Source organism: Antechinus flavipes, chromosome 2 (genome assembly GCF_016432865.1).
Source record: "Antechinus flavipes isolate AdamAnt ecotype Samford, QLD, Australia chromosome 2, AdamAnt_v2, whole genome shotgun sequence".
Lineage (NCBI taxonomy): Eukaryota > Metazoa > Chordata > Mammalia > Dasyuromorphia > Dasyuridae > Antechinus > Antechinus flavipes.
In genome coordinates, this window is record NC_067399.1 from 82,964,171 (window position 1) to 82,988,881 (window position 24,711).

The following is a 24,711-nucleotide window of genomic DNA, read 5'->3' on the forward strand; positions in this document are numbered from 1 at the left end:
CTATTCTTCAGCTCCAACCCAGAGGTTGGGTCAGTCAGACCAGACACATATGATGTATGGGGAGCTTGGAAAAGATTGGTTAGCACATAAACCTTGGAAAGCCACGACTGGGTAAGGAAAGATATACACACAATGGGCATTTGAGTTTATTTTTGCTTCAAAACTTTTCCCCACCTTATTCACTTACATAAGAGAGCAAAGAAGTTCTGAGACTGAAAATATGAGGTATGCAGAGCCCTAGAGAATCCTTGGTATTATGTTGGGCAGGTAGCCACCAAAATGTGTACTGATTAGAAACTAAATAGGGAGCAGCCTAGACTTTCTGATCGTCTTTTATCAAAAAAGTAGTCTCTAAAAGAGACACTGTTTTCATTGACTGAGATACAGGGAATGAGATACAGGGAATAGGGCATAGACCTATTATAAGCAACTCTTAAGTGAATAAATCTCTGTTCTCTTGAGAAAATGCACATCAGCCTCTTCTCAAGTTATAGGCTTAGAGACTTGCCTAGAGTCCTAAGGTAATTACCTACCTAGGGTCACACTGCCAGTATATGTAAAGGGAAGAACTTGAATTAGGTCTTCCTTGCTCAGAGATTTGTTTCCTTCCTATTTTGACTAAGAAATAGAGTTTTTATTTTAAAAATAGACTTAAACTTGAGGGTTTAACTTATGTGCAATAAGAGTTTGGTATTTTTTCCTTTTGCAAGAGAAATGTCCATTCCAGACAAGGCTCAGAGATGGAAAAAACATAAAAATTGGAAAGTTTCCCCATCTTCTCCATCCTCCAGAAACTTTGTTCTCTGGTGAGATGACTGGGTATGTTAAAGTTTCTGCTTTCTTTTTTCTCTTAAGGAACCTTAGCAAGAAAACTCTGGGATTCCAAATGCACTATAGCAGAATCTACTCTTCCAATGAATTAGCACCTGATCTGAGAAGAGGGAAGCAGGAAATAACTCTACCCCCACCTACCCATTAGAGATTGGCAGTGATTGCAGTATGAGATCAGTGGTGAAAAATGTCCAGCAGAAGCTATGCATCACTTGGCAGAGATTATAGGCAAGATGAAACTGCATGACAGCAAGAAGGCAGGTGCCTCATAATGCTGGAAGTATGAGTTTCCCTTTCATACATGTTCATGGATCACAAATGTTCACTACATATATGCCTCTCCACACATTCCCACCATGTGTCGTTCTTCCCAATGATGACATAGGTATACTGGACTTGGGTGGGGAAGAATTGAGATCTTTCTTTACTACTTTTCTTACGATGATTTGATTTAAATTAATTGTGTTTTCTGGCTGACTAGAAAAGATAAATACATTGATAGGGACTAAAGAACTATGAAAGAGTGGCTACATATCCATAATGTTAAGCTATTTTAAGTTACATATGAATTCTTTTTAAATAATATTATTATTTTTAAGAGGCAGTTCAGTGCTATAGTAGTAGCTAGAGTATTAGGTCTGTGGTCATGAAAAACTGAATTCAAATTCAGCCTGACATACTTAGTAGCTGTGTGTTCCTGGGTAAGTCACTTAACCTCTGTCTCAGTTTTCTTATCTGTAAAATGGGTATAATAATACATCTAATTCCCAAGGTTGTTGTGAGGAGCAAATGAGATAATAATTATAAAGTATTATATATTTTTATATATAATTATATCAATTATATAATTACAAAATTATAAAGCATAATACCTGGCACAAAGTAGCATTATATAAATATTGTTTGTTCAGTCATTTTGGTCATGTCTGACTCTTTCTGACCCCATTTGGGGTTTTCTTGGCAAAGATACAGGAGTGGTTTGCCTTTTCTTCCTCCAGCTCATTTGACAGATGAGGACACTGAGGCAAATAGGGTTAAAAGATTTATTTAGAGTAACACTACTAGTAAGTGTCCAAAGCCAGGAAAATGAGTATTCCTCAGTCCACATCTGGTACTACCCAGCTGTCCCATATAAATAATTATTGTAATTATCCTCTTTAGTAGTGGAGTGGCAAGATGTTGACAATCCAAAAACATTTATATCTAGCTTTATTATGCATAATATGATTTTTCTCATAAGCAAATTTGTTTTCCTACATGTTAAGGATAAAGAGGAAGACTGGACCTGTAAATTCATTGAGAAGAGAGCTCTTGGTAAGGACTTCCCTTGGTCAATGAGAGTTAAGACATCCTTCTCTACAATATGACTCTTAAAAAATCACCTAGCATAAGACTAAAGTTATGCTTTATGTATCATAGGTGGGGCTTAAATCCAAATTTTCCTAGTTCCAGGGTCAGTTCTTTTTCCCCTAATTTTTATTCTTTGAGACTCTTCCTTGTGATTGGAAGAGGAGGTGCAGGATGGAGAAAAGGAAAGCCATCTTCAATCAACATCCAATTAAAGAAATTTGGCCCTGTAAGTTTTAAGCTTGCAGATTACTCACCCATTTGGATTTCTCTCCAGCTCATTCAAAAGTGTATGATCACAGTATTCAAAAACCAAGTGCATTTTCCGCTTTCTTCGGAACACTTCAATGAGGTTCACAAGGTTAGCATGCTTTAGTTGCTGAAAAAGAATTGAAAGAATTGAAAAAGAACAAAATCATTATCTGGCGGTTTATTCTGAGTACATTATCTCCTACACGCCCCCCTTATCCTGTTAAACATTCTCTGACTCTTCTGATCATTGAGATACAATAGTTTCTATACAGCCTTCTCTAAATAAGATTCAGAGATCCTTGGAATTAGAAGGAATCTGAAAAGGTATTGGGACTAATTTTCCAACTAATGTAGGAATCACTTTTTTAATATCATAGGCTAAAACCATCCAGGGACATGTGAGTGTGCCTGATGACTATCTAGAAGGCTCCTGGCTAAAGGAAATAGACAACAGGAGAGATAAAAAAAACTGATAGAAAAGTACTAGATATAAAAAAATACAATAATTAAATAATTTAAATAGTTTCCAATTCTAGGAAGAAGTAGCTAATTCAGACTTGGGGATCCAGGAAAATGTGCAGAATCCAAACACGGCACAAAGTTAAGATGACAACAGACAGCAAGAGTCCAGCCATTTCTTTGCCATCTCTTCCTTTTGGCAGCTCCAGGAAAGGTCTTTAATGGATAGGGAGCTGTGGGAGCTCAGTTTGAATTAATGACAATGGTACAGAACTGGAATCAGAAGGCCTCATTCCACACCCCTAGAAAGGATTAAAGCCAAAGAACATTTTTCAAGGGAGCCATAGGAAGCTGTGCACCACGTGGTACCCACTGCATAATTTTTTAAAAATTAAGTACCAAAATTAAGTATAACACTACTGTATGGTGTTTTACAAACAGACTTCTTAGCTAAAAAATTATGTGCAAACAAAATCTTATTTGAAATATGTAATATTTAAATATTTGATATCAAAATATTAAAATTTTAAATTAAAATAAATGTTTAAATATTAAATGTAAAATTAAAATAAATATTTTAAATATTAATTCAGTATATTCAATAGAATCTTTTAAGAAGAGAAAAATCCTTAAGGAATGTGATTAATAACACTGTTTTATGAGTTTAGTTTTAAAAAACCAGCAAAGTTGTTTAGTTCTTTAATTTAGTAGTCATATTAGCATATTTAGTAGTTATTCTTTTTATAAAGCTTTTCATTTTCAAAACATATGCATAATTAATTTTCAACATTCACCTTTGCAAAACCTTGTGTTCCAAAGTTTTTTTCCTTCCCTTCTCCCCACTCCCTTCCTTAGATGGCAAATAATCCAATATATTAAATATGTGCAATTTTTCTATACATAGTTCCACAATTTAATAGTTATTGTTGACCCAGAAGCTAAAGATCTGGCTGACAAAGAGTTACACTTCATAACATGTATAGATTGGACCAGAGAAGTAATGTATAATAGAAAGGGCACTGCCTTGGGATTCAGGGAAAAAAAAAAAGGTGTTCTAGACTCAGCAATATGACCATGCAAAAATCATTTCATTTCTCTGGGCCTCAGTTTCCTCAGCTGTAAATAAAGAAGTTGGATTAGGTTATCTCTAGGGCTCTTTCCTATTCTAAAACTGAATGATCAAATTTTAAAAAGTTTATGTTCAGTATTTCTAAATTATATGAATCCAAACAAGTTAAATCCCACTAGAACAAATGTATATGTATATGTCTATATATATATACACATATGTGCAAACATATATTTACATATATACACATGTGTGTATGTATAAAATCACACAGCCAATTAGTGTCAGAGGCAGGATTTGAATCTTGCTCTTCTTTAACCTAAGGCCAGCACTCCATCTATTATGCCATGAAGCTTCTCTGAATGTATGATTGAAAACTACTATATAGTGAAAATATATGGCTAACAGAAGGATTTCCAAGACTCAACAACTTACTACATGTAAAATGCACTGAAATTTTATGACATTCTGGAGCACTTAAAGTTGCTTACCTTCAATAAACGTATTTCTCTTAATGCTATCTTCTTAACAATGGGATCATCCTCAGATTCCACAAATTTTTTAATGGCCACAACTTGTCCGGAGCTTTTATTTCTGCACTTGAATACAACACCATAAGATCCTTCTCCAATTTTACCAAGTTTTTCATACTTTTCCATTATATTTGAATTATGAACTAAAGTAGTACGTGTTGGTGGATTATGCTGCACCTAAAAAATAAATTTTAATATTTTCTTTAAAATTTAGGTTTATGTGACAGTATTATGTGACAATTTTTACATAAGCTGAATGCCAATGTCAAAGAAATATCCCAATCTATTCATTTTAAAACATTGCAGCTTTATTTTGAAGTTTATCCCTATAGATTTGTATTTACACTGCATTTTAAAAAATTAATAGTACACACAAAGGATATCAACAATTTTCAGATGAAGAAATTAAAATCATTTCCTAGTTATATGAAAAAATGCTCTAAATCACTATTGATTAGAAAAAGACAAATTAAGACCATCACCCATCAGATTGGCCAAGATTATAGGAAAAGATAATGATAAATATTGGAGGATATGAGGAAAAGCTGAAACACTAATACATTGGTGGTGGTGGTGTGAACTCATCCAATCATTCTGGAGAGCAATTTAAACTATAACCAAAGATCTATCAAACTGTGTATATCCTTTGATCCAGCAGTGTCTGTACTGGATCTGTAGCCCAAAGACATCATTAAAAAAAGAAAAGGACCCACATGTGCAAAAATGTTTGTAGCAGCCCTTTTTGTATTGGGAAGGAACTGGAAACTGAGTGGCAACCCATCAGTTGAGGAGTGGCTGAATAAGGTGTGATATATATAAATGTAATGGAATCCTACTGTTCTATAAGAAACGATCAGCAGATGATTTTAGAAAGGCCTGGAGAGACTTACCAAGAACTGATGCTAAATGAAATGAGCAGAACCGGGAGATCATTTATACATGGCAACAGCAAGATTATGTGATGATCAACTGAGATGGACTTGGCTCTTTTCAACAATGAAATGGAAAGAGCCATCCACATCCAGGAAGAATGGAAGCTGAATGTGGATCACAACTTAGCATTTTCACCTTTGTTGTTGTTGATGTTGTTTGCTTGTTTGTTTTTTCCTTTCTCATTTTCCCCCTGTTGATTGGATTCTTCTTGTGTGGAATGATAAATGTGGAAATATGTTTAGAAGAATTGTACATGTTTAACCTATATTGGATTACTTGGTGTCTAGGGACAGGAAGGGAAAGAGGTAGAAAAGTCTGGAACACAGGGTTTTGCGAGGGAGGGTGAATGTTGAAAACTATATTTTACATGTATTTTGAAAAATAAAAAGGTATAAAATTTTTTTAAAAGAAAAGAAATTGATGGTATAGTTATTTTTACTTGTTGCCCGGTTTTATTGGTCTTCACAGAAAGATCCTTATCCTTTAAAACCTTTTAACCTAAAAATTGGACACTTTCTATTCTTCCCAATTCTACTTCCCTCCATCTTGAGTCTGGCCCTCTGAGCTATTGAGAGTGAAGAGTAAGGGTAAGAAGTGTGCTAGAGAATTTAAATAATTTACAAATCTTCAAAATAAATGTGAGTACAGAAATGCCAACCTAAATATTTTTTCTTAATGAAAGGGGAAAAAAATTTTACATGGAGCTACAAGGCCCCCTCCCTCTCCCCCCCCCCCCACACACACACATACACACGCACAAATATGCTAGGTAGTACAGCAGTTTGGAACACTTAATTTCAGGAAGACCTGACTTTGGTTCCTGCCTTATACTCTTAGAAACTGGGCAATCATGGGTAAATTACTTAGCCTCTCAGCCTCAGAGTCCTCATCTGTAAAACAGAATTCTGTCCATACCCAGAGAAAGAATTGTGTCTGAATATACTTTGAAGCATTCTCTTTCTCTTCCCCCATCTCCTCCCCTCCCCTCCCCTTTCCTCCCCTCCCTTCCCCCTCTCCTCCCTTTCTTCTCCCCTCCCTTCCCCTCCCCTCCCCTCCCCTCTCCCTTCCCCTCCCCTCCTCTCCCTCCCCTCCCCTTTCCTCCCCCTCCTCTTTCCTCTCTCTCTCTCTCTCTCTCTCTCTCTCTCTCTCTCTCTCTCTCTCTCTCTCTCTTCTCTCTCTCTCTCTCTCTCCTCTCTCTCTCTCTTCTCTCTCTCTCTCTCTCTCTCTCTCTCTCTCTCTCTCTCTCTCTCTCTCTCTCTCTCTCTCTCTCTCTGTCTCTCTCTCTCTCTCTCTCTCTCTCTCTCCTTTACTTTTTCTGAGGATTTTTTAAGGGAGCTAATCTATGTTTTCTTTCACAACATAACTTATGAAAATATTTTCTATAATTTCATATATGCTTTCTTAATGGGGTTGGGAATGAGGATAGGAATAAGAGAGAGAATTTGGAACTCAAAATTCAATTCAAAAATTGTTTTAAATGTAATTTGAGAAAAATAAAAATATTTAAGAACCAAAAAAGTAGGAATCATAGTTTTTAGCACTGGAAGACCCTTTAGAAGCCATCAGGTTCATCCTTCTCATTTTACAGATGAGGAAACAGGGGCATAGAGAAGTTACAAGATTTATTATGTCACACAGCTAACAGCGTCTCTGAGGTCAGATTTGAACCTGATTTTTCCTGACGCCAAGTTCTATGCTAAATGTAATATACCCTTTGTATATTAAGAGGATATATAGTTGATAAGGTCCAACAAGTCATGATAAGGTTCAGGTCAGGAAGGTGGGGAGTCATTTGCAGCGAATTTATAGACTCAAACCATCTTTCAGGTCAAGAGACAACACTTTATTATGATGTTTTAACAAAGGGCCAAAGTTCCTAGTGAACTTGCAATTTACAAAGAAAAAGGTGAGTCTTTTTATTGAGAAAGGATGCAGAACAAGGTATACTAACTATACTAATTGTGTATGCCAATAAATCTCCAGGTGGACATGGTTGTCCAGTTTATACAAAATAGCTTTGGGAATTGATGTCTATAACTTAACCTCCAGATTGTATAAGATAATAGTGGGAATCAGTCTGGGATAGCTCTGTCTATATGAGATAATTCTATAGGGTCAGCTTGCTCCTCCCTGGGGCCCATTTAAATCCTGGGTTGCTACCAGGGACATGGTCTTTTGCTGGAGTATATTCTCCCATCATTGTCATGTGAAAAACTCCAGGAACCAAAGGGAAGATATAAAGAGTTTGGGGGACAGGAGAGAGTTAGAAGAATATAAGCTTGTATTTTGCCACCATTTTTGTGAAATCTTCCTTCCCTGATTCTCCTCAGATGTTGGTGCCTGTTCCCTCCTCCAAATGTCTAGTATTTGCTTATTTGTATACATGTTCTATTCCTAAACAGTAGATAGCCCCTTAGTGGGAAGTCTTTATATTGTCTTTGTATATTTAAATTGTATACTGCCTTTCACATAATAGACATTTAAACGAATGTTTATTGAAATTAAAATCTAAGTTGTATTAAAAGTGTTTTATTAGTTTCCTGTCTTCTCCTTCTTGATCTCTTTAAATAGTTCCCCCTTTTCATCATCATTGGAAGCGTTTGAGTTTGTTTTATTAGAATTTCATTCTTTAAAGTTTCCTTCCATTACAAAATTGTAGTTCACTAAGTCTCAGTACACAAATTTACCATTCCCAAAACTCCACTGTTGAGCTTTATTCCTGTCCTCTATTTAATTCTTATTTGGAGTGATCTCATTCTTCCAAAACTTGCTTCCATAATGTCTACTTTATCAACCAGATCTTTATTGGTCAAAATTATTTCCAATAGTGTGCTCTCTTAGTTACTCATTCCAATTTTGAAATCTGAAATGATACTTAAGACAGCTAAGCATTTATCAGCTACTTTGGCAGTGGGGGAAATCGAGCAGATGTCTGAATAATTAAGGCTCCCCATCCCTCACTACAGTATGTTTCTGCCAGGTTGATGATCTGCTTCCCAAAATGGCCTTTTTTCTTCCACTCTGTCTAGGTGAACTGCAAGATACTCCCATAACAGCATTCCACTTTAATCTTTATTCAAATCCTCTCTATCATGCTTCCTGACTCCAGTTCCTAAATTTCCTCCCCTGAGTATATCTTCTGACTATTTATAGTTGTTTTACTTGTTCTTTTGTATCTTTTGAAGAAACTACATCCTAGTCAGAAGTTTTCTCAATAATTCCTATGAATTTGCTTTCTTGCATTCAGTGGATAGTCAGCAAGACATGAATTCAAATCTAACTTCTAGCTATGTGACCCTGGACAAATCTCTGTTTCAGTTTCTTCATCTGTAAAGTGGGAATACTAATGGCAACTACTTCCCAGGATTGTTGTATAAATAAATAAAATGAGATAATATTTGTTAAGCACTATAGAAATACTAGTCCTTATTGATTTACCTTATTAATTTCCCAAGTCTGATGCCTTTATCTGAGTGTATTTACAATTTGCCACATTTGCATATGAAAAGGTTGGGAATGGGGCAGAGCAGAATCCTTTTCTGCCCCTCTTCCCATACACTACATAAATTGTTTCTCAGTCTTCCCATATATATAAGTGAGTGAGGGAAACCCAGAGTTTAAAAACTGTACAACTTGAACCTTGGTAATTATTGAGTAAATGGCCACAACTTGGCCTAATCTGCAGAGATCCAGATTTGGAAATTGTCTATAATTAGCATGAGTTTAAGTGAAGTTTCTAATTGTAGAGGATCAGATGTCAAAAGAAAAGTTTAAGCTAAGAGGAACAACTTGCTGTTCATTCCATATAATTTGGCACCAGGAGCTAAGAATCTCTTATCTTCATAGATATAGAGAGGGGACTTCAGTCCAGAATCTAAAGAAACAGAACTAGTGAAGCTTTCATTGTTCCTAGGTAGGGATAGCAGCGTTATTTATTTATTTTTTTTGAAATGAGCTTATTAAAAGAGACCTATCACACCCCAGGTGAAGATGTGAACTAAGTCAGAGGCTAGAACTACTGGGGACACTAGTCAAGCAAAGTCAATCAACAATCAGTAGAGCAACATCCAGGGAAATAGTGTCTGGTACAGACCATAAGACCAATGTCATTAAGAGTAGCCCTGCAACATCAGAGACCCAAGCTGTCTCTTCTCATGGGTACCCTGGTTGGTCTTGTTTCCTACATGTATTCCTTGATTTATAATCTATGTCTGCTCATCCCATACATACTCTGCGTATTTGAGAAAGAATATGCCCAAGGTTTATAGGGAATGATTTATTGCTACTTTAAAAAATGAAAACTATGGCATTTAGTAAATGCCTTTGCTTTGAACTAATTGTGTCCCTGTATGACTGCTGAAAAGTATAAACGGTAGTGAAGACCTATGTGCTAGATGCAGGGGTCCTCAAGCTACGGGCCAGATGCAGCAGCTGAGGACGATTATCCCCCTCACCCAGGGCTATGAAGTTTCTTTATTTAAAGGCCCACAAAACAAAGTTTTTGTTTTTACTATAGCCCGGCCCTCCAACAGTCTGAGGGACAGTGAACTGGCCCCCTATTTAAAAAGTTTGAGGGCCCCTGACTAGAGTTTTAGCAGTATATGCCCAGAGAGTGCCAGGAACTAGGGGTTATCCTTACGGGATCCTAACCATTGAGTGGGATCTGATGAGGAAGGTAGCACGAAAATCACAATTGTGTGACTGTATCTGAAGCCATGAGTTTTATTGTTGGATCTCTCTGGTTAGCATTTCCTGTGATTCATTGATAAGAATTCCTAGGATATAACTGTTATCCTTTATGATAACTGTTTTAGCAGATATTTATGGGTAGTTTTCTTTCCTCTTAAATTTTCAGTTGAAAATTTCTTGATAAAGTTTGCAAGATAAATATATTTTTACCAGATCTTGTGAAATGTGCTACATCACTAGCCAAGAATGATATTTTAAGTGGTGAGCCAAAAATGTAGATCCTATACTTAGACAAGATCTAGACTCAGACATCAGCTCTCACATCTTTTTTTCTCCTTCTAAAAGTTCTACTGCCAATCAACAGAAGTGATTAAAATCAAATAGCACCCTAACTTGTATCTCTAATAGTTCCAGTTTCTTATTCAGGCCTCTAAAATCTCTAGTATTACTTTCTTGCTTTCTTTCAATGATATCATTTGTCTGCATTATGAATCACTAGAACTGAGAAATAGTCCTCTCAGGTTTAAGTCATTTCAGCAGATTTTCTGTCATAACTTGGAGATATAACTTCAAGGAAAGCTATAGAATTATCTGTTGATTATATTAGATTGGCAAAAAGTTGCGTAGGGCATTCCTCAACAGGCAATAACCTGCCAGTTCCACTTGTCCTTCCTATTCTATTGGATAATCTTTCTCTTGGTATATCCTGGGAATCCTCATCGGCATTCTTTGAAGATCCAAAAAGCCCCTTTCTCCATGATGGTCTAGTTCCACCCTCTCTGGGATGAACCTCATCCTTGTTGCATGGCTCCAAGTATTCAATGGCTCATTTCCTTTGCCTTCTATCCCTTCCTATTTTTTTTCCTTCCTATACTTCCTTATTTGTCACATTCTTCCACATTCCTTACCTAGCTTCTCTTTTTTCTTCTTTTTCTGTGTTTTCTCCTTGAATCTCTTCTTTTATTTTTTCAAGGAATTTTTATTTTATGTGATAACCAGAAGAGTAACACAGCTTTCTTCTAGGCTTTTTATCTTCCTCTTCAGAAGGAAGACTAGCCTGAACTTTGGACATATACAACTTTTAATTACACATATTCAAATATACAAACAAGAACAATTAAGAAAAAGAAACCATAAACCATAAACTTCTTATTTAAAAGTTATTTTAAAATTTATGTAAGTTTAAAAGAGAGCAACAAAATCGCCCTCTTTCTTTCTATAACTCCTTCTGTGCTTTTTGTGTATGTCTTTTTCCAGATTTTCCAGACTAACAAGTCATTACGCACCACTGGCAACACACATACCTTTACCTCCTCTTTGCTGGTCACCGCAAGGTCCTCTTTCTCTTCCATCTTTGTTAGATATGAGCTTCTCAATCTTTTGTCATTCTGGTTGGTAGCTCTCTTGTTAATTCTGATGGTGAACTGCCATGGAAGATTAGTGTAAGAAAAAGACAAAGGAGAACTTAAATAGAGAGGAAGAATAAAAAAGGATAAAAGGGAGAAATTTTGAAGAACTGTTATGCAACAGGCTAGCTGATGAAGCATTGAACTCTCCATTACTGTTTAAGTGTTCAAAAATGAAGGAGTTTGAACTTTATTCTGGAAGTGTCTATCATGGCTGGCCCACAGTAGATGATTAATAAATGTTAATTGATGTACTGAGGTATTAGGGAAGGTACCAAGGGTGTCATTGAATAACATGACCATTTCTACCCATAAGAAAGAATATTCTGGCAACCTTAAGAGGTAACTATAGGAATGTGAACAGAAGAGAAATGGGAAAATCTTTAAATAAACTAGTTCAATTGATTCTGGGATGGAGGAGCACTATTGAGGGCCCAATTAGGGAGATAAATAGTGGGAATAGAAAGGAGGGAAGAAATGTTACAGAGGGACAATTAATAGAACAAAGTAACAAGAAAAATGGGATGAATTACAGTACTACAGATAGAAATGTAACAAATGGAAAGTAAAGAAAACACTGGAGAAAATACTGGGCTAAATTTTGTGCTCATTCAATTTGAAGTACCAGTGGGACATGCCAATGGAAGTGTCATGTAAATAGGTCAGCAAGTATTTATTAATCCCTTATTATGTGCTGAGCAGGGTGCTGGGGATAAAAAGAAAAAAGCCAAAACAAAAACAAAAACAAAAAACAAAACCCTGCACTCAAAGAATTTACATCTCATAAGGGAGACAATATGAAAATAGTACTTTGTTCTATTAAGTACACACAAAATATAGACAGAGTAGAGATAGGTAATATGCAAGAAAAAGGCACTAGCAGTTGAGGGCACTGGAAAAGTCCCCTGAAGAAGGAAGGATTTGAAGGCAGGGAAAAATAAGAGGTGGAGATAAAAAAGAAAAATATTCTAGGCACAGGGAGTTGGTCTGTGTGGACCACAGAGAGAGATCCTGGAGTGCTTAGGAAAGAGTAAAGTGTACCCAAGCTGGAAAGGTAATAAGAAGTAGGAGATTAAGGCTTTGGGTTCAGGAAAGTGGTTAGAATCAGAATCATAGATTTTGGATTCATTGATTGTGAAACTGTGAGAATAAATGAGATTACCGAGGAAAATCACTCAGAGAGAAAATACATGATGAAGGAGTCACCCTTGGAGAAAAACTTTATTGAAGACATAAGGATTGTAACAAACCTCCAAGGCACCTTTGATTGCTCTCTTTCACTGTCTGTCACTCCCTTCCTCTATTACTCCTCTTTTCTCTTTCTTTTTCTTTCCCTCTTGCTTTCCCTCCTCTCATATTCCTCCCTCTCCCTGTTGATCTTTCCCTTTTCCTTTTCATCTTCCTTTCCCCTTTTCATCTCTCTCTTTCCCCCTTCTGTCTCTGTTTCTCTCAGTGTCTCTGATTCTCTTCCTCTCCCGTATTTCTCCTAAGTCACTTTATTTTGTTTCATTCTTCCATTGAATCTATCCCTTGAGTCTATCCCTTCCCATATGCTCTTATAGCAGCCTTTCTAGTTGAGACCTACATCCCTTTCTGCCTGAAAACAGCAACAGCATCCAAATTGGTCTTACTCTATCAAGTTTTTCCAATCTTTCTGCAATAATCTGCCAGATAATTATGCTAGTTAATGGAAATCAACTGGGGTTAGGCTTGTATGTACATATATGAAAGTCTGGGGTATTTATGGCAGATGATTCTTAAGAGAATTAAGTACTCCTAAAAGTCTGGGCAAATGGGCAGGATCAGAGTGCTAAAGAGTGGACATTCACCAAGAAAAGGAAAAAAAAGAATTGGTGAGCTCCGATTTTGTAGCACAAAGAGGTTTTGCTTCTGCCCTGTTTCATACTCCTTGTTCTGTGTCCACAGCTAGTGAATAAATCATAAGCCTGAGGATGACTCCTGATTCTGATTGATACCAAGATAGAGCTGCCAGGATTATGTTGCACTGAAACGTTACTTTCTTCATGTTAAGTCATTCCCTTCTCAAAAATGTTCAGTAATTCTGTTACCTATAGTCCAAATTCAATCTGCTAATTCTTTCATAATCAGCCACTCAACAAACATTTATTAAATTATTACTGTACAGGGCCTGGTGTATTATGGTCCATGGGGTCACAGAGTCAGACATGATTGAATGACTGAGCAACATTACATTGTACTTATTAATCACTAGGAATATAAAGAAAGGCACAGACATAGGCCCTCCCCTCAAGGAAATCACCTTCAAATCAGGGAAATGTAAATCATTTAAATCATGTAAACATGTTAATACAGAGATGTACAATGGAAATGAGAGGTAATATTAGAGAGAAGAATTCCTTCCCTGGGTGGGGGAGGAGATGACTGGGAAAGCCCTCTTTTCCTATAGGAGAAGGATTTTGAGCTGACTTTTGAAGAAAATAAGAGTCAGGGGTGAAAAAGGAAAAGTATAAATAGAGGGAGTCAGGATATTGACAGCTGTTTGTATATAAAAACAAAATCCCCCAGCTAATTGGTTAGTGGAACTGAATCATAGAATATGAGAAGGGGAACGAAGTGTAAGAAGACATAATATGACTTTAAATTATTTTTCCAACCTTAGTTCTCATTGTTTCCTAACAATTGCTCCAACCCATCATGGCTACCATATTTACTGTTTCCCAAATATTCTGTACTCTTTAATTATTTGCTTTTTATCAAATTACTTTCCCTAATAGAATGTCTCTTTTACCCCTTTTCCTGGAACTTTATGCATTCCTTAAGACCAATTATAGAAAATTTCCTGGAACTTTCTAACTACACCAGCCCATACAAGATCTTTCCTTCCCGTATGACATTTAATTTATGCATACGGATACCAAGCGTATATTATAAATGTGTTATTTCATACAAGGAGCAATGTCTAGGCAGATAGGCAAAATTATAAAGTCCAGGATATAAAATAAGATATATTTATAAATAAATGAGTTGTTACAAATGCATATATATATGGAACAATTAATTCATGTTTGAGTTTAGAACTAAAGAAAGCTTTTTGTTGATATTATATGTTTGTTGTTGGTGGAAAATGAAAATTAAAGTAATTATATGTTTTTCTCCTAGTCTTAGCAGTTAGAAAATTATTGCTTGAGGGTTTTGATTTGCTAAAATCAGGCAAGGAAAAGTACTTATTCCTTCTGCTCTTTTTAAATTAAATTGAAAGTATATAGTTTAACATATGTATGTGTGTATAATAATGCACACATATGATCTACTGACTTCCAAAAGGATTTTAGCCTGCTTGTAGATTTAAATACAATGCAAGGCACAAGAAAGCATTAATAACATAAAATAAAATTTAGTTTAGTTAAAAAGATATGAAAGGATAAGTGCTTTTAGACACCAGATTTCAGCAAATTAAAACCCGTGAGCAAAATAGGAATTCTAGTTTCTAAAGCAAGAAGAAAAGCATTCAGCTGCACAGATTTCCTTTTTTGACAACTGAAATCATTAAAATTCAACAGAAAAAACTGGTTTTTCCCTGGAACTATAATCTGGCAGGAATTGATTGCTCCTTTCAATAAATATCACTTTTTACAAGTTCCTTTTATTACCTTAAATTGCTATTTCACTTCCCATATATATCTATGTCCTGCTTCTCCAACTAGACTGCTCACAGGCACAAATTGGGCTTTAAACTGTATCTTCACAAAATTGAACACAATACTAAATATATAATATGTTACTGTTAATGAAATGAAGGAAACATTTTTCTGCCAGTCTTATACAACGCTCCGGAGCGTTGTATATTTCCCCATCTGTCTTGAAATTTAGTCGATAAAAACTTCATGTCATTGTCCTTTTTTATTTCTCCTAATTGAGAAAATTACTTTATATTGTCATCTTCTTCACTATTGTGGTGGGGGTCCTGACTACTCTAATTTCTGTATCAGCAAGCAATGGTTATGTGAACTTGATCAGATTACTTAAGCTCTGCTTGCCTGTTTCCTCATCTGTAAAACGGAGATAATAAGAGCAACTACTTCCAAGGATTGTTATGAGGATCAAGCCAGGTAATATCAGTAAAGCAATTAGAACAGTGCTTGACATATTGGCTGTTATTCAGTCATTTCAATCATAGTCAACTGTTTGTGACCCTATTTGGGGTTTTCTTGGTGAAAATATAGGCATATTATGTTATTTTCTTCTCCAGCTTATTTTACATATGAGTAAAGTGTGGCAAAGAGAGTTAAATAACCCCATAGTTACACAACTAGTAGGTGTCGGAAGTCAGATTTAATCTTATAAAGTTGAGTCTTCCTGACTCCAAACCCAGAACTATACCTACGACATCTACTTCCTGACATATAGCAAGCAATACATAAATTTGGTTAATTACTATTATTGCTATTGTGCTCCCTTTTATACCTACCTTAATATTGGTCATTACTCTGGTTTGGGTCATCCCTAATTTGAAGACCTACAATAAGGGACCCACTTTATGACTGTTCTGGAATGATGTAGATAAACCTGGAATGACCCAGGGATGGCCCAGACCAAGTGGATCCACTGGACTTGGGACTGAAATCCCTCCTAAAATTTTTTTGCTTGGGAATGATTAAAATAAAGGATCCAAGAGGATTTCTAGATTCCAGTGGATCTCCCAGGTCCCTCTCACTCTTGGCTTTATCTAGGATAGACTCAAGTTTCAGACCATTCTCTGGATTGGCTGATGAAGTGTCTGGCAAATGATAGTGTCATTTGTCTCATTACAGTCTTTTCTTTGTGCATCCACTGATTTGCTGTGTTTGTTCTCATCTAAGAAAAGTATGACTCAAACCATATTTCCCCAGGTATTTTTTTTTTAATGATTATGCTGTAAGTACAATAAGCAATCAAAATTACATGAAATGTATTATGAAAATCAAGACAAATCCCGCTGACTTTAGGCTGTGAATCATAGAAAGGGAATCCTAGAGAACAGAGAGAATTGCATGATCACCTCATTCAAACCCCTTGCTGTAAGGATTAAGAAACCAAAGACCATTAAATACCCTCAAACTAGCTGATTTGACACCTGAAAAGTAAATCCATTGACCTGACAATTTACACAAACTCAGTTAAAATGGGAATCCTTTTTACAATCTCACAGAAACATGGCAATCACATTTCCATTTAAAGATCTCTAGTGATGGGAACTAGTGGTAGGCAGTCGTTTCTATTTGGGGACAGCTTTAATTATTTGGAAGAAAAATAAAGTATTTGCTTCTCTGTCTCCCCAGTGGTTATAAAGTACTTAAAAAGGCAGAACTATTTTTACATTTTAAAACATGTTCTAGAATTTTCTTAGGCTTTGGGTTTTAACTAGATTAGATGAATCATTCTAAATTTCATTAGAGATAGAAAGGGGAGAAACAAACATACATATAGCACCTACTACATGACAACACTGCACTAATCCATCTTCGTTCTTTATCTTTAGTCCTTGCAACAACCTGTGAAGGGAGGTATTGTAATTATGTCCATTTTACAGTAGAGGAAACTGAAGCAAATAGAGATTAAGTGACTTGCCCAGGATCAGATAGCTAGTAAGTGCCAGAATTATACTTGGGTCTTCCTAACTCCACTGCACTCTATCCACTGTACCATCTAGCTGAGTATACCTGTTAGGGGTATTTTAGAAATAGTATGGCGGGGGCAGCTAGATGGCCCAATGGATAGAGCACCAGCCCCAAAGTCAGGAGGACCTGAGTTCAAATATGATCTCAGACACTTAACACTTCTTAGCTGTGTGACCCTGGGCAAGTCACTTAACCCCAATTGCCTCAGGGAAAACACATAATAATGGCAGAGATTGTATTTTTATAATGTTGGCAAAGGCTAAAATGAATTCTGAATGGGGAAAGGTACACCTTTATGGTCTCAAAAATATCTGTTGAAGACATTTCAATTTCGGCAATTCTTTAGGTACCAAAGAATGCTTCATCTAATTATTTAAATGAATTATTATTTATATAAAATAATTTAAACAAATCTCAAAATCCCTTTTGGAGAAGAATTTTGCTCTTTTCTTGTACAAGTCTTATTTGTTTATATTATCAGTTCATAATTGATCATTTCTGAGAACTGAGATTAAAAAAGTCAAAAGCTTCTAAATGTTTTATGTTATTTACAAAGGGCTTTCTTTTCTTAATTTCATCCTACCTACTTTCCAAATTTAGTTGAAATAGTACCTTTTCCATATTAAAGTACTTTTAAAATAATATCTTTTCAAATGTACTTTTACTTCCTTGATGCTGTATATTTCCCACCATAACCTCCCTAAGAATAGCCTTGATTTCTCTATTCTGTGAATATTTTATACCTTTTATAAACTTTCAATCTTTACTTTGCCAAAAAATTGTTACTATGTCTCTTTCTGTAAGGCAACTAGGTGACACAGTGCAGAGTGCACCATGTCTAGAATAAGGAACTGATGAATTCAAATGTGGCCTCAGATCCTTATTAACTAGATGTGTGACCCTGGATAAGTCATTTAAACTTGTTTGCCTCCATTCAAGGCAAACCTGTAAAATAAGTTCATCTTTCTATATGCGGACAGTTCTAATTATTTGGAAGTCATTTAGAAGCAAAATAAAGTATTTGCTTCTCTGTCTCCCCAGTGGCTATATAGTGCTTAAAAAGGCAGAACTACTTCATAAACAATTGGGACCTGAAAAATCACATTTTAAAATATAAAATCATCTGTAAAATAAACTGAAGAAGGAACTGGCCAACTATTCCAGTATTTTTGTCAGGAAAACATTAAATATCACAACCAGAAATAACTCAACAACTTTTCCCTTCTTCCCCTCTAATAAATTTTAATCCCCATGAAGGGGGGATTTTTCTATACCTCTAAGGTAAGAAGAATGCCTTTTAAATAAGAGGCACTTAGTAAATATTGGGTTAAATTAACTAAAGAAAGAAGAAAAAGAAATAAAGTTGGGGAAGGGAGGGGGGATACTTGAGAAAGACCCTTGAGTAAGGCATCCATTATTTTCCTGTTTAGTTCACCTGAACCAAATAAGACAAAAACAGAGGATAAAAATACTTAATAAGAAGGCAGGTAAAGTCCTAGACTTCTATCTGGTAGAGAAGAAGGAGGAACATTTGTATGGCTGTATGATTATCTCCCATCTAAAAATATATTTAAGGCATTATCTATTACATATAATTGTTCTTTCTTTTGGTGATTATGTTTAAATTATCACCTCTGATTAAAGACAAATTTAAAAGACCAAGAGAGATTGGTGGTAGTTTTCTCCAATTATTGTTAACCATTTTCACAATGATAGAATCTCAAATGACCATAAGAGTTTAATTCTTCTGTCCCCTAACATCAATTCTGTAAATTTTGTAGTTATTGAATTACATGCTTTTCAAAAATCATTATACAAATCATGCAAAATGAACACATATATACATAATGAAAGTAACCAGTTCTGGCATTAAAGAAAATTAAAATCTATATAATTGAAGAAGTCTTAAACCTTTAATAAAAACAAGAACATTTAATGCTTAGTTTGCTAAACATTTTATGATTGATTAAAAAATATCAAAGAAAACAAACTAGTGAATTCAAAGTATTTTTTTCTGATTTCCTGTATTTCAAAAGCAAAGCTTTACTATAAGTAATACTCAAATCTTTTCTGTATATGAGCAACTTCAATAACGAAAAGGACCCCTCAGGTCCCAAAAATTATCATCTCTATGCAAACTATATTTATGTGTATATGTATAGTATATGTAGAGATACATAGTACACATATACAAATCATATATGTGTGAATATATATGTATATATACACATGCACACACACATAATATATACACATATAATGTTCTGTCCAATATCTTTCTTCTCTTTTGGCTCTTTTACTATTTCATCTGATGATCTCATAAACTACCTTAGGTTCAATTATCATCTCTATGCAAACTATATTTATGTGCATATGTATAGTATATGTAGAGATACATAGTACACATATACAAATCATATATATGTGTGTGTGTGTATATATATATATACACACACACACACACACACGCACATATACACATATACACATGCACACACATAATATATACACATATAATGTTCTGCCCAATATCTTTCTTCTCTTTTGGCTCTTTTACTATCTCATCTGATGATTTCATAAACTACCTTAGGTTCAATTATCATCTCTATGCAAACTATATTTATGTGCATATGTATAGTATATGTAGAGATACGTAGTACACATATACAAATCACATATGTGTGATATATATATATGTATATATACACATGCACACATACATTACATATACACATATAATTATCTCCAGTCTTATTCTCTTTTCTGATTTACAGTCACTTATTTCCAACTGCATTTTGGACACACATACCTAAATGGATATCCTGCACATCAAACTTAACATACCTCAAACATAACTCATCTTTTCTTCCAAATCTAAAACCCTCAAGGATACTATCATTCTTCCAACCAATCCTTATGCTCACTTATCCAATAAATCCAATTCACCAATTCATCAAATCTTGTCTTTTGTATCTTCACAAAATATCTTCTATATGTTCCTTTCTCTCCATCATAAAGCCACAACTTTAGTTCAGGTCTTTATCATTTCTGAACTACTCTAATAGCAAGTGATCTCCCTGGTCCTTCTGTCCCCATTTATGGAACATTTAATTCATTGACCATTTAGCTAAATTCCTGGAAGATAGGAATTGTTTTTTTGCCACTCTTTGTAGCCCCAATGCTTAGAACTGTACCTGTCATTTAATAGGTGCTTAATAAGTGCTTACTGACTATCTAAAGTATAGGACTGACCTTATATCATCCTGCTCAAGGAGCTTCAGTGACTTCCTATTATCTCCGGAATCATCTGTCTTCCAAAGCTGTTAATAAACTGGACCATTCTTACCTTTTCCAAGCCTTCTTCTGTCTTATTCTCAACCTCCCCTTCACCTCCCATCTCAGTTTAACCCCATCCTTGGGACATGCCATATAATGCTTTTCTCCTCAGCTTCTTCATTTCTCTGGCTTTCATCAAGACTTAGAATCAAGCTGCTAATACTTCCCCCTTTCAGGTTATATTCATATACTGTATATATTTTGAATGTTCCAAGATATTTATATGTTATCTTCCCCATTAGAACATATACTTCTCAAAAACAGGGATTGTGTTTTATTGTCTTTTTTATTTCTAATACATGACACAGTACTATTGCAAATACTTATGAAATGCCTTCTAACTTACTATGATTTCCGTCCATCTCTCTATTCAATCAGCCACTATTATAGTTCAGGCCTTCACTCTCACCTGGACTAATGTGATACCTTCTTAATTGGTCTTTCTAGATCAAATTTCTTACCTCCCCAATCTATCTTTATTTGACTAATTAATAAACATTTACTAAGTGTCTATGATATGTCAGCCAGTGTGCTAAGTTTTAAGATTACAAAAAGAGGCATAAGCCAGCCCATCCTGAAGAGAGCTTACAATCTAATGGAGACAAGCCTTCAAAAAGATGCCAAAGTGACATATTCCTAAAGTACAGATCTGACCATGATATTCCCCTACTCAAGACGTACCAGTGGTCCCTTATTGCTTATAAGTTCAAATACATACTCTTCAGTTTAAGTCTTCTCAACTTCTAGCTTGATTATAATTATTTTTCTTTAATCAGTCAGTTAACATTTTATTAAGTGCCAGGCACTATGCCAAGCTCTGGAGATCCCAAAAAATTAAATAAATGAAGCAAAAACTAATCTCTGCTCTCAAGGAGCAACCATTCTAATGAGGGAGATAATATGCAAACAACAATGTACAAACAAGCTATTTCTACAGGGTAAATTGTAGAGAATCCAGAGAGAGAAGGCACTAGCACTGAAGGGGATCTGAAAAGACTTTTCTACAAAAGTAGTATTTTAGCTGGGGCTTGATAGAAGCCTGCACAATCAGAAGGCAGCGATGAAGGGAGAGAATTCCAGGCATGGAAAAATCCATGCCCTTCATCTACTCTTTGCTCCAACTAAACAAATCTATGTTTGGTACCACACCCAGGACAGTCTATAATTGATATCTCTGCAGAGTCATCCCCTGTGTCTAGAATGTATTTCCTCTTTACTTCTGCCTCTTAGCAGACTAGATCAAGAAGCATTCATTAAATACCTGCCATGTGGCAAGCCCTCTTCTGGGCACTGTGGACACAAAAATGAAATTAGTCCCTGCCCTTTGGAGTTGAGATTCTAAAACACTACTGTAAAATCAGCTGAATGCAATCTCCTACTTGAAACCTTTCTGGATTCTCCAATATCTCCCTTCACTCCCAAACTACTTTATATATATTCGTTCATATATAGTGTGGATCTTCATATATGTTCATATCTTGATTCTTCCAATACAATTTAAGCTTATTAGCAGGATTTTTTTTTTCAATCTCTAACAGCCTAGCATAGTTTCCTGACACAATAAATTTTTGTTGATTGATTTATTGTACTTGGACAAAAGTCCAATGAATTATAGTTTTGTTGGTAATGATCGCAACTATTACTGTCATTTTCCAAAGAAATTTATTGTCCTAACACAAGCCTCCAGACTTCAAGACTTTGCATTTGAGAACTGTTTTTAGCTGGCTTCACAACGAATTACTTCAGAAATCACCTCCAAGGACCCTTCAGCTGGAAATCTATGAGCCTATGAATTTCCCAGGCCTGTGTTGTGCACAGATAGTGTTACCTTGGCGACAGCTGGGCTAGAGCATCCATTTATAGCAAGATTACCACATTACTTACAAACCAATACATTTCAAAAAAGCCCTTTTCTAGTGGTACCTCTTTATACCTATATATATATCTGTATTTCTTAGGATCTCTACGGGATCACTAACATTACCGCTTCTTCTCAGCCCTCCAAAACAGACTGGGTTCCTATTACACATCCTCAGGCCACACCCAAGTTTTCTCTAACCTGTTGTTCGAAAACCATGGAACAAAAGGGAGACCGAGAATCATTTGCTCTTTCCATCTTCTCAACTACCTTCTACCACAATCAACCTCTCTCACACTTTTCCTGCATAGCATGGATCTTGTCTCTTTAGCACACGCCGGCTCCCCTGGCTTAAAGGAATGGCACCTCGTACCAGCTGGACCGCCCTGGGCAGCAGCTGGGCCGGGCTTTCTTTGTTCCTGGGCTATTTCTATGTCTTTGATGCTCAGCGCCCAGATCGGTGCCTTGCACATAGTAGGCGCTTAATATTTGCTGGGGGGGAAAAGGCGGTTAAAATTTCGGACCCCCTTCCCCCAACCTCTCCCCTTTTTGAAATGAAAGTTTCAGCCTGCTGCAAAGAGATAACCCGTATTCCCGACAATCCTGTCTCTTTGGCCCTCGGGGCTCCCAGCCATCCCACCTCCTCTCTCTAGCTCATGCTGACGTCATCGCTGGTCTCTCCGTCGGTGCAGGTCCCCTGCCTTGGTTCCGGGGTCTGTTCGTAGGGTCACTTACTGCGTAAGCCGAGGAGATTGTGACGTAATTCTGAAGTTTCTCCCCCCTCCCCAGTCTCAGCTAGATTCTGATGGCTAATCTGGTGCTCGTTGTGCCGTCCCTGGGGGAGGGGGGAAAACATTCACACATGCTCTGGGGAAAGGACAGCCATGGTTTCCAGGACAACAGGGACGCTTCAGCAGGGGCGGGGCCGCCTCCTCTACTGGTTCAGGTTACTAGGGGAGTCCGGGCTGGCTGTGCGTCTGCCCTGCTAGTCGGGCTCCTCCGAGATCTTGTTTCTCTCCCCTTCTTCTCTTTCTCCCTTCGTCCCCCCATCCCACGTCCCTTGGGGGGCCGCTCTTAGGGTGCAGCTAGGGCGTAGAGGCCACGGCTAATGAGGGCTCAGAAGTCTTTTTTTTTTTTTTTTTTTTTTAATAAACTCAGTTTATAAGTTCTGGGACTAGCCCATTAAAGGGAGTCAGCTTACTAGAGTCACTGTATTTCTTTGGAAGGGGGTGGCGGTGAGGACAGGGAACTCCCCGTATGTGAATTACCTCCGCTGATGTACTTAAATATCGAATCTGTAATTTCGTATTTCAGAGCTGTGCAGGGCACTGACAAGGTATATGACTTAACCAGATACAGGCAAATCTATGAGTCATCTGCATAGATAATTCAATGCTAGAATTTCTGTTAAAAGATTTGTACCTGCTTTGAAACATCTATTCTCTGTATCTAGCAATATGTCAAAGTTGATAGACTGTGCTTGTTTTTACATCTTTCTATTTAAAAAAACTTTTTGGATTTGCTAAAGTGATGCTAATTAGTGCACGTTCCCTCCCCTCCCCCGTCTTTAATCAATGTTATGTTTGTGTGTCAGGAATTGGAGTATATGACCTTTAGAGACTTCCCTTGATCTATATGCCAGAACTCTATTGGAAACTTCTGGAGACTCAGTCAACAAACAATTATTAAGCTCTATGTATGTGCCAGGTGCTATACTAAGAGCAAGGGGTACAAAGAAAGGCCCAGTCATCATAATCCATATCTTGCCACTGGACCCAGATGGCTCTGGAAGAGAAAGTGAGGCTGATGACTTTTTTTTTATTGTAATAGTTTTATTTAACTTACACAACAAGCTTGTGTATTCTAAATATTTAAAAACAAGCACATAAACTTATTTTAATACATGTGTAGTTTTGGATTTCTAACCATAATTACATTTTCAAACAAAAAAATAATCACTTTTAGTAAGTAGAACATCAAATTATATTATGAGGATGATGACTTTGCAAAGCCTTCTCTCTCAAATCCAATTCACTCAAATGTCATGGCCATCAATTCATGTCATAATCCTCTTCCAGAAGGAAGGACAAACAACCACCACCATGAGTAGTAGGAGCTGTCCAGTGGGGAGCTGAACAGTTGGGAAACAGCTCCTTATTTCTTTTGTTTTCTTTCCTTCCCCTCTGTCCACATAGGGTGCTTTGCCCAAAGGAATGCAATTTTGATCGGAGAAACCTCTCAAGATATCTTGGAACTTATGGGCTGGATTTCTTAAGGACCAAGCCTTAAACTCAAATCACTCAGGCTTTACATTGATTGGTCAACAATAGGTCCCCAGGCCAAGCCCCACTTGATCATG

At 36.4% G+C, this 24,711-nt stretch overlaps 1 protein-coding gene across 2 annotated transcripts in view; it reads right to left on the minus strand.

The window, feature by feature from the left end:
- CDKL4 (cyclin dependent kinase like 4) overlaps window positions 1–24,069 on the minus strand; it is a 60,241-nt gene extending 36,172 nt beyond the window's left edge. The window contains exons 1-4 of one of the 2 annotated variants that reach the window (XM_051975154.1): window positions 23,088–24,069; window positions 11,418–11,537; window positions 4,450–4,668; window positions 2,436–2,557 (exon numbers count right to left, since the gene is read on the minus strand). In XM_051975154.1, the coding sequence (XP_051831114.1) occupies window positions 2,436–2,557; window positions 4,450–4,668; window positions 11,418–11,465 (389 nt within the window). In that variant the 5' untranslated portion in view covers window positions 11,466–11,537; window positions 23,088–24,069. Of the gene's footprint in view, window positions 1–2,435; window positions 2,558–4,449; window positions 4,669–11,417; window positions 11,538–22,992 lie in introns of both variants that reach the window. The other variant, XM_051975153.1, reaches the window with a different exon arrangement.
- Between the last annotated feature and the right edge of the window lie 642 nt (window positions 24,070–24,711).